The 14,944-nt window shown below is 40.9% G+C and overlaps 1 protein-coding gene across 3 annotated transcripts in view; it reads right to left on the bottom strand.

Annotated features, from left to right (window-relative positions):
- Window positions 1-2,071: 2,071 nt before the first annotated feature.
- UPF2 (UPF2 regulator of nonsense mediated mRNA decay) overlaps window positions 2,072-14,944 on the bottom strand; it is a 53,712-nt gene continuing 40,839 nt past the window's right edge. For all 3 annotated transcript variants that reach the window (XM_066551006.1, XM_066551008.1, XM_066551007.1), the window contains exons 20-22: window positions 13,631-13,772; window positions 9,931-10,051; window positions 2,072-3,295 (exon numbers count right to left, since the gene is read on the bottom strand). In XM_066551006.1, the coding sequence (XP_066407103.1) occupies window positions 3,286-3,295; window positions 9,931-10,051; window positions 13,631-13,772 (273 nt within the window). In that variant the 3' untranslated portion in view covers window positions 2,072-3,285. The remainder of the gene's footprint in view (window positions 3,296-9,930; window positions 10,052-13,630; window positions 13,773-14,944) is intronic.

The following is a 14,944-nucleotide window of genomic DNA, read 5'->3' as shown; positions in this document are numbered from 1 at the left end:
CAAGGTGCTGCCTGTGAGTACTGGCATTCCTGGGTCAAATTCCAATTTCAGGGCTTCCCAGACATCCTGGCTCCATCCTAGAGCAAGGACCAACACAGCACCTCTGCTCCAACAGGCTTCCAAGTGATGCACCATAAATCATGGTATGGTTTGGCTTGAAGGGACCTTAAAGCTCATCCAGTTCCACCCCCCTGCCATGGGCAGGGACCCCTTCCACCAGGCCAGGCTGCTCAGAGCCCCCTCGCAGGAGCCTGGGATGGCCTCAGACCCTGGCAGGTCCCGTGGACTCAGACACATTCAGGTTCCTCAGATGGTCACAAACCTGTCCCCTGTGACAGGAAGGATTTCACTCCCCCAAGTCCCTGCCTTGAGCTTTGGAGGCTTGGGAAATGTGGGAAGAGAAGTTACCATCAAAAACTGAGGCACAATTGTTGAGTACAAACCTACACAAACAAAAGCACACTTTGTACAAACCTTTGCACGGCACACTTTGTCAGCTCAAGGAGCCTCACATCAGTGAAGACAACTCCAATGCCAGGGCCTGACTTTCACCCAAATTCCTTCCACAGAATGATAAGATAACAGAAATCTTTACGTAATCAAAGCCATGAGACAGTTTCTCCTTCATCTACATATGTTCTCCCAGACTTAACTCCTTACTTGCAGGGTCAGGAGCACTGCTGCAGAAATGCTCTTTGCAAGGGCACCTTCAACCAGCATCCTGTGAGAAAGGCTCCCAGGGAACATCCAACAGTGCCACTGTCTGGATTTGGGATGACTTCCCCAGTGACCAGATACACCTGTGGGTCACTGCACTGCAGGGAAAGAGAAGCAATGACATCAAACATAATTTCATTAATTCAAATAAACATCTTGTAATCTGGGTAAAGCAGCAATATTCCTAGGTGACAGACACTGATCAAAACAGAGGCAAAACAAAACTCCCCATTCTGTATCAATCCCAGGCTGCTTACCCAACAATTTTAATCAAACACCCTCCAAAGGAAGGCAAAGTTTTCTGAAGACACGAGAGGGAGCCATGCAATCCCTGCAGGAAGAACTGCACGAGGATCAGGTGGTACCAGCACCCAGCCACAGCATGAGATGTGGGGTCAGCACAAGGGAAGGTGAGAATAAAGGGGATGCAAAGGGGTATTTTCTGTGTATCATGGAATGGTTTGGGTTGGAAGGGAAGGGACTTCTAAAAGTCACCCAGTTCATGAGCAGGGAGAGCTTCAAATACATCAGGTTGAAATCTTGCCTGTTTCCAGGGATGGATCCACCACCTCTCTGGGAAATCTGTGCCAGTGTCTCATCACTCTCACTGTAAAAATTTTCTTCTTTATATCTAATTTAGGTCAACCCTCTTTTAGTTTGCAACCATCACTCCTTGTCCTACTGCAACAGGCCCTCCTAAAAGGTTTGGCCCTGTACATTCAACCCTGATTATTTCACTCACAATGGTCTTTAAGGTTCTTATTTGGCACAACATTAGAATAATTAATTTAAAAATTAAACTTCAGAAGGTTTCACTCAACTGTTTTTCAATTTCAGTGTGCAGTCAGGAAAATCACCAGCTGACCCTAAACTATCTTTAGTAAATAATTTTATAAAGACATTTCCATTGATCTCAATGCCATCCAAGGCATTGGATTGACACATAGAAAACAGAGCTAATATTTTATTTTTATGCAGTTACTCAATCTGGATAAATTAAATACTTTTGAAAATAAGCAACATGTTGAGAAAAGGAAGCTGACCCTAGTCTGAAGCACAATTAGATGCTTAATTTGGTGTTAGGAACTGGTAGGCATTGTTGTTTGAGGAAGTGGAAACTGACCGGGCATATGGTCATACTGGGCTAGGAGATGTTCCTGCAGGAGCTCAGAGTTCCAAACCTAATTAATGAACATACCCATGAATTTCATGTGGAAAGAAAACTACATGAAAAAATCACGTAAGACTTGAATCAGAGACCTGGAATTCCTGTCCAAACTACAGCCCACAATAGACCACAAACCCTTCAAAACATCATTTCCAAAGAACAAAGTGGATGTCAAGAGGCAGACACTGACTCTAAATTACAACACTTTATTGCAGCATTGGCAAAGGTCAGATTTCTGAAGCTGGTGAAGATCGGGCGGCATTTCTGTATGAAATGTTACAATTTTACAAGTCTCTCTTCCTACATGCAGAAACCAAAACCAGTGGTAAAAAGGATTTTAAAAGAGCTAGAAAAAAGAATTAGTAGTTACATACAGATGGGCTCTTGAACTCAATGAACTACCTCTACCTGAAAGCAAATGAAACCCTATGCTAATAAATAACAGATTGTCAGAAACAGACCAAGAAACCTCATTTCTACTTAGAAAAAAATAAAAATTCTACTTGTTTCCAGACTTAAATCTTTTTTTTTTTTAACTTTTTGTTTGTTTCAATAGACACAGAGGCTTATCAACCCATGAAGATCAACAAAATATTTGGATCCACTCCTTGACATCCTCCTGTTATGCTGACTGGCACGTTTTGGTTTTCAATGATACATACAATGGGCTCAACTATATCCCTGTCCTTAGGCTGGTGTCAGGCTGTTCCAAGCAGTACGAGTCAACACCCCGTGTTCATCAACTTCACTTGCTATTTTAAACCTTAACAGACATTTTTACCTCCTTGGCTCTTCAGTTTTTCACCCCTCCCCACCCCCTTTCTGGCACATCTGGCAGCAAAAGGCTCTTCCTTAAGCAAGAACATTCTGGCTGAGGAGTGTTTGAGAAGTTATCCTACTCGGCAGGGTTTTCTTCTGCATTTTGCTGTTTGCTCTATGCGTTTCTAGCGCAGATTTGCAGCCCCCCAAGAACATCCTTCCAACACCAAGCGCTCGAGTCGGAGACAACGTAACTTGTGGCGAGTTCATAGCTTTATTTCCCTGCAGGCTGAGCTGCCCAAGGCCTTTCCCCTTCCAGTGCCAGCGGCCGAACTCCCAGCTGCTCCCGGCTCTCGCCGAGCTGCTCGCGGGTCAAGTTCCCCATCTCGCTCGTTTGCTTCTGCTCCTGGGAGAAGAATTAACCCTCAAGGCGGTTCCCATAACAAAAAGCTTTTTTTGGGGGGGTGGGGGGGGAGAGGGGAGGCTGCTCTTCGTGCCCCACGGCCCCAGCCTGTCCCAGGTTTCGGTTCTGAACGCTCTAGGCTGACATGCTGAGATGTGTCCACTGCTCTCGTTTAATCGCTGGAGGACTCCACAACACCAGAGATACAGGACCTAATGAAATGACACTGGCGGCTGGATCAGCGTCTCCTGAGGGAAGAGCACAGAGAGGAATCACATCAGCCTGATCTGAGGGGCCCCAAGAGCAGCTGCCACTCATTCTGATACTTTTTTACCCTCAAAGTCACATATTGCTCTTTTCTGCACAACCATTTCACCAGACAAAAGCAGGGGGATAATCTGCATGTGACAGATGAGTAATGCAATGATTGACTCTCACAATTAATAGACAAATATCATGGACACAGGTTAAGAAAAGTTTTATAGATTTATAGTTATGTTGTGCCCCCTCACATGGTTACCAAGGGTCACCTGGCTTGTCACTGTGGTGACACCTGACCTCCAATCAGGGTTTGAGGAAGAGATCTCCAGCACTGGACAGCGAAGAAGGGGTTGATGGACAAAACTTTGGGAGGGGTTAAAGGGTTAAAAATGGAAAACCTCCATTGTAAGGGGGCTGAGCACATGGCAGGGAAAATCTTTTGCTCCCTTTTTTCTCTCTTCAGTCTTCTGTTGTATTTTTGATAAGGTTTATTAAACCTTCCTGAACTATGACAAGTGAGGAGCTGTTTCTCACATGCACTTTATCATCGCAGATGAGATGTTGAACTACTGAAGCACAGCTGTGAATTTGCTGAAAAAACAAGTTATTGTAAATAGTTTTCATCTTTCTGTGCAGTTTCTTAATGCTTAGAAGTTCTGCAGAAATGTTACAAAGGGCTTTCTAGAGGCAAATAATTGGTTAGAACCTTTTAGAGTCAATTGGTGCATTTAAATCTTCCACCATCTCTTGTTCATGAAACACATCCCAAAACGTGACCAAAAGTCACATTTCATTTTCTTAAGAACATACAAATACAAGAATGACATTGAAGAATGACACCAGTTTGTAGGCAGGGGATTCAACAAGACCAGGGCAATGCAGCAGTAAGGCCACCCCAGTGTCACTCACTTCAGCACAATGCAGTTATTCCATCTGGGCTCCTTTTTAGCTGATTTTAGGTTGCAAATTAAAATTAATAATAGACATCAAAATAAAACTTCAACATTTACAATTCCAAGAACGGTCCAGGGCTACACACCCAGAATTTTTACCATGTAACCACAACAATTCATGTTTCTTTACATCAGTGCATAATCTTCCAGTGTTTGTTGAACAGTCATTTGATCTAAACCTAGTTTTTACTGAAGATCTTGCAAGAAAAATGTTACAAATACGTTATCTGGACATAGCAACTTCTGCACCTCTCGTACCAGATGAAGCTTTCACACAAATTCTGTATTTGCATGCATTGCTTTGTTCTACTATCCAGTATTTGTTTCTATAAAAATGCTGTGTGTTTTTGCCAGGAAGTCCTGAGCTGATGCATCATTAGAACAGCACTGCTTCTATTATTTGGTTTTAACCACCTGTTAGTGTTACATAACATAACATTCCAATTCTTTGTGGCACACCCAACATCAGAACACTGGCTATGTGCTTTCAGTAGAAGAAAACTTTAATTTTTATTTATTTAGTAGACTGACATCTCACTTGCAGAAGGTCACAACTGAGGGCAGACATCACTGAATTGCAGGATCATGCTTTTAACTCTCCATCTCCTCTTAAAATTTATTAAATTTTATTAATTAAAAAATAACTCTATTGCTGATGGGGAGGGAAGGAAAAAGGCTGAGAGTGGCTGCATGTCTCCAACTTGGTCAAAATGACTCTCACCCAAACCAGCAGCTACCAGAGCCCATCTGCTGGGGGCAGATCCCTGTGTCAGGGGATCACAGCAACCTGCTGCTGCCAAAAATAGCAGTAGGAGTTTCTCCCAAACCAGGTATTTCACATTTGTGTCCAACCTAGTAAACTTGATCCAAACTTGTATTTGGCAAGGTCAAACTCAGTACACAGATGTAATTAAAACCATCTTGAGCTCCATGTGTAAAAGGAATCAATCCGTGGCAGTCTCCTCCCACTCTCCCTTCCTGCCACTGCCACATTGTTAATTTGTATGAAATTAGCAGTCAGCTTCTGACACCACTGCTGAGCATTAGCACTGCCTGCTGTGACAGGGAAACACCCAGAACCTCTGCCACCAACCACGGCTGGGGCAGAAAGCTGGAAGCCATGAAAACACACAAACATCACACCACAGGCTATGGAATAATCCCAAAGCCACAGCATGGGTGAAGCTGGGAGAGCTCAGTCAGCAGGACAACTTTACAGCTTAAACTGAGGAGTGCCCAGGAGAATATCAATAATCAACTCCTTTCTGCACATTGCTGACATCACAAGATCACAAAAATCTCTTTATTTCTTGACACGTGAGACCTCTGAAGCTGGATTTCACACTGATCCCTAATCCCCTCATGTCCTCCAATCCACAACACTCTGCATTTCTGCAGTGCTGCATTTCTGCACAAATCTCACAAACTCCCAGCTCCAAACACCTCCTCTCCCAGTTCTCTCCCTGCTTTGCTTTTCTCAGCTAATCTCAGCTTCCATGCTCTTTGTTCTCTCTCTCCCCTAATCACCCAAAGCCACAAACAAGAAACAGAAAACACCAAGGTGCCCATTAAAAACCAATCACATCTGACTTATCCCATTCCATACTGTGAACATCAAAATTCAAATAAACCACACAAGCTGGACTCCCCTAAGTAAGAGAATCTTAACTTCTGGGAGTTATTTTATATTCTTATCTATCCCTCAAAAATAAAATGCTCTGACAAAGTGAAATCAAGGTCAGTGTGCACAGTGGGTTGGGCATTTTTTGGGGATTGGTAGCTGATTTCCAAAGGGCCACAAAGCTGCAGGGATTTTTGGTAGGTAGTTGTTATTATTTATATTGAAAGAACCTTTTCAAACACAGGAGTCTTTCTAACCGAGCATGGCTTATAAATACAATTTTGCCTTCTAATCTCTCTGAAATGAACTGTGATCAGGTGTCTCTCCAACTTTGCTGTCTGGGTTAGACTCTCACCCTGCCTGCAGAGCTCAACAAGCACCATGCTGCCCAGGCAGGCACCTGAGGCTTTTCTATTCTATTCTTATTTGCTCAGCCCCAGTGCAGTCCACCAGAAGGATCTGGAGCCCCCCTCCCATATTCCTCCCTTTGCTTCCCTCCCATGCAACAGCTGAAAATTTGGGGTTTGGAATTTCTTAGCTGTGTTTGAAAGGCTCATCTCAGTAAGAAGAAAATTCAAAGCTTCATAAAGCAGAATTGTCAATGCATCAACTTCATGACAGGTGATGTATGAATTGTGTTGGTCCAGCAGTTGAAACAGGAAATCAGGTTAAATTCACATTTCTCCTTATTATCTGAACTCTGATTTTTCAGCATTAATGCAATATTCTTTATGATGAGAATATTTAGCTAATAAAATCCCAGCATCCTGTTATTACTGTTATGCTTCATTTTTCTTTATTAAATGGATTAAAGAGAAATAAGAGTCAGATGTAAACAGGAGACCTGAGATCACCATTTAACTTGAATATGATTTGGTCTGCCACCATGTACCTGCATCCCATGGGGAACTTTGGACACAGGCAGGCCCCTATACTATACTTTCAAAGCAGGAACAAATTTTGAGGCTACTTCTTTTAATAAGGAGAGGTTTAACAAGATAAAATCCTTGGTAAGGCCCTGCTTCTCAACAGAAAAATTACAGGGAGAAATTTGATTTTCTTGGTAATCAATGTTTTTAAAATTATTTTATATAATGTGGTTATTTTCATTTCACTGTTAAAACCAAGCCATTTAATGGATCTCAAGCCTCTTAAACAAAGGAAAACTACTTTATGTTTGTAGAAGCTGCTCCTAATGGTACCAGTCAATTTTTATGATAATCCCATCACCAAAAAAAATTACTTTAGTAAATTTTGTGTTTCTTGAAGGTAGTAGTTTTGTAGCCTGAGAGCCAAAGGCCTCTCTCACCACACAAGTGCTACAGAACCAGAGGCAAGAGAGAAAATTGTTTTCTTCCCAGTGCTGCTGAAGCAAATCAAGGAGCACTACTTTTAATGGAGTCACAGTAAATTATCTTTAAGGCCAGTCAGCCTTAAATGTACAAGTCCCAGAAAGAATCTCCTCCTTACAGGACCAGCAGGTCTCAAAACCTGAGGCAATACAAGCAGGCAGTTCCAAACAAACAGAAACAAACTCCTATTTTTGATCCAGCATTTTGCACATGCTAAATAATAATAAATCTGACAAAGCTTGCAAATCTCACTGCATTTACTTTAGTACAGAACAAGGACATGAACAGAGGAGAAATGAAGTAAAAACTGCAGAAGATTTCTCTTTTTTAAAAAACATATAGAGGGCTAATTGCTTAGTGAGATCCAGTTGTTCAAGGCCAAAAACATGAAAGAACCCAATGCTCCCTTCATTAATTTCTGAAATGAACTGCTACAATACATAGATTTGGATTTAACTTCCTAGAAGGTGTTTGGGCATGGTGCTTAGGGCATGTTCAACAACACAAAAGCAAAGGTAAAAACAACAAATCAATTTTCCTACTCTCAGCACTCCCTGAAATGCCATAAAGGCCTCATTCCTACTCCAGCTATCAGAACCTGTCACATTGTACATTACAGTGGAATCAGCCAGGAGATTTATTTGCTTAGATTACCCCTAACTCAAGGATTTTAAAATAATAAGTTGTATACCTTAAAGAAAGCAGCAAACTATTATTGCCAGTAAGATTGAGTTATTTTGCAAGAAAAATAACATTTCAGTTGTGTTCATGTACAAAGAAGCAGCAACAACACAACACAGTGTCCTCATGGAAATGACAACATCTGTGTTACACCATTGGTTCCACCAGGCAGGAATGTGAAACCCTCTCTACACAGATATTAAATTTACAGCTCCTATCTGCTCAGTGAGACCCTCCAGTACCCTCAGAAATCACAGGGTAACTTTTTAACAAAGCTTGAGGGGGGTCTGGGCAGAGACTGTAGTGCAACTATAAAGTCAGAGGACAATTTTCAATATATCCTAAAAATCAGAGGCTCTAAGAATGCAGGCAACAGACAACCTGTGCCAGTGGGAAGCCACTGATGGACCCACAGCCTCCAAGAAATAAATGGACTCAGGAAAAGTCCTCGTTCCTTACTGCAGGCTGAGATGGCTCAACTGATGCATGACTGCCAGGCAGAGCACTGCAGTACAAACAATTAAAATATACCTGCTCAACAAATAAAATATACCTGCTCAACAAATAAAATATACCTGCTCAACCAAATAAAATATACCTGCTCAACAAATAAAATATACCTGCTCAAACAAACTTCCTGGTCTCTGTTCCAAGCAGCTTATGGATTAAAAGGAACAATTAAGAGGAAATTCCATAATAGAAAACTACATCAGACCTGCAGGTGCATGGCACTTGAATAAGCAAACACTGCTCCAACTGTTTGCTGGATAACATCTGACCTACTTGAGTCAAGTCCTAAATTATATTTTCCCTACAACATCACAATATAAAAAGTTTTCTAAAGAAAATAATTTAAAAGAAATCTACAGATATCACATCTACTGGTCTGGCTGTTGTATTTAAAGAAGAACTGCAGCATGCAGCTCATGCCTGAAAGAGCAGAATGCTGCAGCTGTTAATGAAACACCTGCAAATATTGTGGCAATTCAGTGTACCTGAACACTTTGTATTCCTACAACAGCATTAGGTCACAGTGATATGAAAAAGCTAAATGGAAAGCACTGCTCATTTTATTGAGTTTCATCTGGTTCATTAAAAAAAAAACCAGTTCTTTTAAACTGCAATCTTTTTCAATTTTTTTTGTACAAGCAGTGTCTGTATGAGGTCCCAATGGAGGGAGTGATCATCAGGACATTATCAAATGATCATAAATATGTACCATGAAGAAGTTGAAAATGCTACTGGAACACAGAAATAGTACATTACATTAACTTATTTGCAGTTTACAAAGACAGACCCATTAGGAAGTAAATTGTCCCTTCAAAGCTGCTGCTCCTATCAATCCACCTTCAAAATGAACTTGCAAAGAAAAGAGAAGCTTGAAAGCAAGTCTGCATTTCACCGAAGCTCTGTCCATTCAAATGTGTGCTGCAGGGCTAATTTAATGTTTATTTGCCAGCTTACTCTGAGTGAGAAAAGACACACACTAAAGCCTCAGAACAACTATTAAGCAATGGGGAATGACTCTTTTCATGTTAATGCTGGTTTTGGCAAGCTCTTGAAGATAACAGATTAATAGCCATAAATTGAAAATTCTGCTCAGTCTTCCCCACCTTTACTATATTTACTTTCCATTCAGGGCATCAAATACAGAGGAATAGCTGTGAAATTCACCCCACAGAAAGAGCATGAGAATTTCTGCAGACACTAAAAAATTAACCAATCCTCTCCCCCTCTCATGGAGAAAGCAGACATGCATCTTTTGCCCTACAAATAGAGGCTCACATTCTAGCGGTCATTTCACAACTGGAAAATAATCTTTTGGCTTCCAAACTGTGACAGAGGTACAGACACTGTGCTAGAAACACAAAACACTGCTTGGCATTTTAAGAGAATGCTTTAGAATGGAAACGACTGTCCAAGCTCTCACTACAGAGATCATTATCTCTTTCAATTATGAAGATAATTACTTGCCTAGAACCAGAATTACCACATTTAAAGGAAGATTGTCCTACCTCCCACCGGTTTTAAAGATTAGATCTGCATTAGGTGCTCCCTTCGGATGCTGGTAACGAGGCCGCCGCTCACGATTAGTATTTGCTGGAGCTGGACGCTGTGCCAGAGACTGCAACATTTCTGGGATTTCAGGCAGAAGAAAAGGAAAGAGAAGAAAGTTCAATACATTTTCTATGGATCATTTTTACATAGGAATTTACACATGCACATCTCACTGCCGTTTACACTTACACTTTGCTGTAGAGTTAACGCTCAAATTATTCCCCATAAATTAATTACAAAAAGTTACAAACTGCACGCACAGCTTTGATAAACCCAAGCTACCCCACAATATGAACTTGCACTTCCAGATGTTCCTGCAGAAGGAACTGCCAGCAGTGGTTTTCATCACAGATGCTCGAGAAAAGACCTGCAACCTTTTCTTTCTAAACACATCAGGCACCACTTTCCTCACCAGTGATTGGGAACAAAGGCTCACAGAGGCACGAGTGGCCTCCACATTAAACCTCCCTGGAATAGTAACAACTGGACAATGCTGCTGCCAATTAAAGACTCAGCAAGAAACCTGTCCTAAAATTAGGCATTGCCAGTCAGGTATTTAAGCCTAAGCTTGGCATAATTGGATCATTTTCCAGGGAAGACAGGCACCTGAAGAAGGTGACTCAGCTGACCTACATTGCACCAGCTGTCCCACGGATGGAGTTTTTCACTTTATCATCAGTGGGAATAAAAAAAAAAAGTGCAGAAGTGCAGCTCACACTACTCAGTATAGGCCCGGACAGCCAACTTATGGGCATTTGAAACCAGGATGGTATTGTATTTTGACATTTGGTAAAACTTAATTTCTAAAGCTTTATTTCATTTTTTAATGATAAAAAAAAGTTTCTTTACTGGGTAAAGTTAATGCTTATTAAGTAGCCAATACAATTACAGATACATCATAGGAGGTAACCTCTGCCAATCTGTTAATACATCTAATGGAAAGTATTCCTACAGTCCACCTGAGCAGGGATCTACATTACTCAGCAAACAGATGGGATAAATGAAGGGGAAAAGTGGAATAAGCTGTTAAACAGATTATGTTTGAAAGTCTGCTCTGTCTGGCTCTCCAGTCTCTGGTAATCTCATTGGAGACACACACCCATCACCTGCTGCACACTCACTGCTCTCAGTGGGGCCAAACCAGAGACTCTAATGAGGTTCCCTCACCATTTACAGAATGCAGGTGAAATGTTCAGTGAAGTTATCCCCCCAGTCCTGGAGAAATTGGGAAACTGTGACTGATCCAGTATCTGTGCCAACAGTCAACGAGCCCTGTATGCATGTTCTGTACACTGAATTCAGCACCTGGCAAAGGCAGCCACTGACCACTGACAGCCCATGTTGGTAAACGTGGAACATCACCTTCCACACAGCCCAGAGAGCTCTGGGGGCACTGAGGAGACTCAGGAGGAAAAGCAATGAGGGCACCCTGCCAGGCAGGGGGGAGCAGCAAGCACTGAATGAACAAGCACAGGCACATCTGCCTCTTCTGTCTGCCACACAGCAGGGGAAAGGAAATACGGGACTGGGAAGTTCAGAACTGGAGAATCTAACAGAAGGCAGAGATGGCAGGGGAGTACAGGGTGTTTTCCAAGCTGAAGGCACATCACCAAAGCTCCTTGGTTCTTTAGTGAAGAAAAAAAATAATCTGCACAGAAAAGCACCAGTTTAAACCAGAGAACCACCCAAATTCCTAATAGTTCCTTAAATTAAAAAATCTTTGTAATATACTAAGCCTTGCTGAAACATTAAATCTTTATCTGACACTACTTTGAAGTACATTGGTGAATTTCCATCTATTAGCTACCCTGTGCAGATGAAAAGAACAACAAGTACATGTGCAAACAATGGGACAGCCCTGAGGCATCCTTCCAGAAATTGAGAATTCTTTCTCACTCAGTAACTTCAAAGCTTGAAACAGAAATTTAAACCCAACACTTTCATTCAATGAGTAGCTACCAACTTGTCACAGACAGGATGATTCTTCAAAAGGAACAATCAACTGCACTAAATCTAAATAAAATATTGTTCCAAAGGTGAATGTAATTTGGTCTGTTTAATTTAGCCTGATTAAAAGGTCCTTCTTAGTTTGGTTTTACTCTGTATTTTACCCAGGTTAAGATGCATCAACAGCTGTTTTAAAAAGGGATATCAATTATGGAAAAATCTTTTGCTTTTGTGTTGACTTCCTTCCTGTATACACAGCAGCTAAATAAAAATCTATGAGAAAATTTTAAAAAAGCCTATTTCCAGATATCAATTTATCAGTTTTCTGATTTTGTCCAACAGAAATAAATCAATGTGATCCTTTTTTGGCTATAAAGCACAATTGCTCACAATAAAGTCCTAGATTAAACAGGTTCATTTTAGATATCAACAAAGTCATACAACAGTATAAAACCCAAATGCCTTGACCAGTAGAAATATTAGAAGTATCTAATGAGGAAAAACCCAGAACAAGTCTGAGAGAAGCACTAAAACGTCTAGTTCTAGAGTCTCTCTACCTTTTTAACAAGTGGGCTTTATAAGAGCAGTGTCTCAGGAAAGTTTCTGCTAATTACCATGTTTAACACTAGGAATATCTTGTGTTACCACTTCAGAGCTCTGCAGACACTCACTTTGGAAGATACTCCTTTCTACAATTACAAGTTTAATTCTGGTACTATAGAAGATCTGCAAGAAGTACTGGATTGCACAGTGTTTTAAAATTAAAACTGCTTTAATTTCCCACTTCTTGATGAACAATGACCTTTCACTAAATGCCTTAAATGAGATTTCCTGCTAATTAACTACTTACACTGTGATTACCACCAGACTACAACACCTTTACAAAAAGAAGCAGAGCAAAAACTTCTGAGATGTTCAATGGAAACAGTAACATAAGACATCAGCTTCATGGGTCTGGCTTTGTTTACTCTCTGAGTAAGCCGAGGGAAGCTGAATCTGAATAAAAGCACAACCCAAAACAAACCACCCAACAACTGAACACATGAGGTGCACCTGTTTGGGGACTGTATGATCTGCTGGATTAACTGTTTGCTTCCATCTGCCCAGCTTCCAAAGGGCCTGACTTGCACGTCTTCAAAGCACAAATTAATCATGTAATCTGCACAAAACTCTCACTTTGTTAATACAGGCTTACACTCCAGATTTGAGGACTCCTAGAACCTTTACAATACAAAGCTGAGGTGATATTTTAGATTTCTCTGGTGAAGGTTACCTCGGGACTTGCAAGACTAAGGAGCCTAAATATTAGTAATATCTAGAACACCTATTAATAGTTTATAAGCAGAGCTTAAATTGCACAGCGTTCATCTTGGATCCAACTCAGCTGCCTTGCAGTAAACATCACATTGATTTTGTATTACCTTAATTTTAAAGAAAAAGCTCAGTTCTTCCCCTTTCCCAGAATAAATGAAAATGCTGAAATTTGAGACCCACTTGAAAATTCTTATTCATGGAACAGCTACAAAAACTTCTTCAAGTATAAAGACCAGGGAGGAAACAAGAAATGACTAAAACCAAAATACAGGTTTCCCATAAGGACTGCAAATCAATATTCAGAACTTCAGCTCCCAATCATCACAAATAATGCTTTCTGCAGATGCACAGAGGCTCTCCTGAGAATAAAAACTAAATCTTTGGTGATTTTCTTACCCTGGTAGTCCTCTTGTTCCTGCCGTTCATTGATATCCAAAGTGAGCTTTTTCATCCTCATTCTCTCCTCCTGTTCTGCTTGCTGCTGGTTCCAATGGTTTGCAGCAAGTTGGGAAGACATTGGTACATTTAGGATCTTAAACTGCAAATGAAAAGAAGTTTTTAAGTACCCATCAGAGAAAAAAACCCAACCAATAGAAAACAAGCCAAAATACAGAAATGGTATGGTTATTTCTAGGTTATTTCAATGAGGTACTTTCTACACAAGTTCCTCCTGTGAAGTGAGTTGTTGGTTTGTTTTGAACCTCTATTTCATATAAAGGAACATGAGAAAATGCAAGCCCTGCTAAAGACAGAGAACACACAAAAAAGGCCAAGTTCAAAACCTATTACACACAGTGTTCATGTGAACAAAACTGACTGTCTTTCCCTAGGAAGGCACAGCCATGTGCTTTATTTCTTGTTCTCCTACCAGCTGCTTTGCCCAGAGGGAACTGCCCTGGTCTTGAGGTAAAAGCACCACACCTGGTTCAGAAAGCTGCATCTCCCTCTTTGGGTCTCTTCCTTCCAAAGAGATGAAGCCCCCTGAGCTGAGTGTCTACCACTACCCCTTGTGATAACAGAGGAAAAACATTTCAGATATTCCCTGGAATTTCCTGGCCAGTACTTTTCTTTTTAACAATAATTCTGGCTCCCCACTGCTTAGCCTAGAGACAACCACGGTGTCAGACTGATCTTTTCCTCCTCCCCCATACCCAAATGTGCCCACCACACATTCTGATTTAAACCCATTATCTGATTTGCCATAAGGCACACCAGGTAAGCTTGGCACTCCCACAGAAGTTCCTCTCTCTGGAAATCCAGCTGATATTTTCAGGAAGGTGTAGGGAAGGTGATTTCTTTTTCCCCAGACTCAGAAAATCCATTTTGTAACTTCTACATATCTATTTTTTTTACAATTGTTCCAGAACAGAGAAATAATTCTTAATCTTAACCACAAGTGAAACAACAGTTCTAAGAAAATCCTTAATGCTAAAGTTTGCAAACATTTAGAAGAATCTCTCTTCCTCCTTCAACTTCACATCCATTAGAAATAAGTATTTCTATGCCATAAGAAGGGTAATGCACTGAAGGATAATCACTCTCAATATTCCATGAACTACTCTGAATCCTGCTCCTTGTTACTCATCATGGGAGATCTACTTCCAAAGAAACAGAAGTAAATTCCTAAGTGTTCTTTTCTGTTACACTGTCAAAAGCTGCAGAGATATAAATTATCAAAACCTCTGCTGAGAAGGTTTAGAGTAAAAGCAA

This window comes from Molothrus aeneus, chromosome 5 (genome assembly GCF_037042795.1).
Source record: "Molothrus aeneus isolate 106 chromosome 5, BPBGC_Maene_1.0, whole genome shotgun sequence".
In the NCBI taxonomy this organism is placed as follows: domain Eukaryota; kingdom Metazoa; phylum Chordata; class Aves; order Passeriformes; family Icteridae; genus Molothrus; species Molothrus aeneus.
Note: the sequence above shows the minus strand (reverse complement) of the source record. Positions and strands in the feature narration are given on the sequence as shown.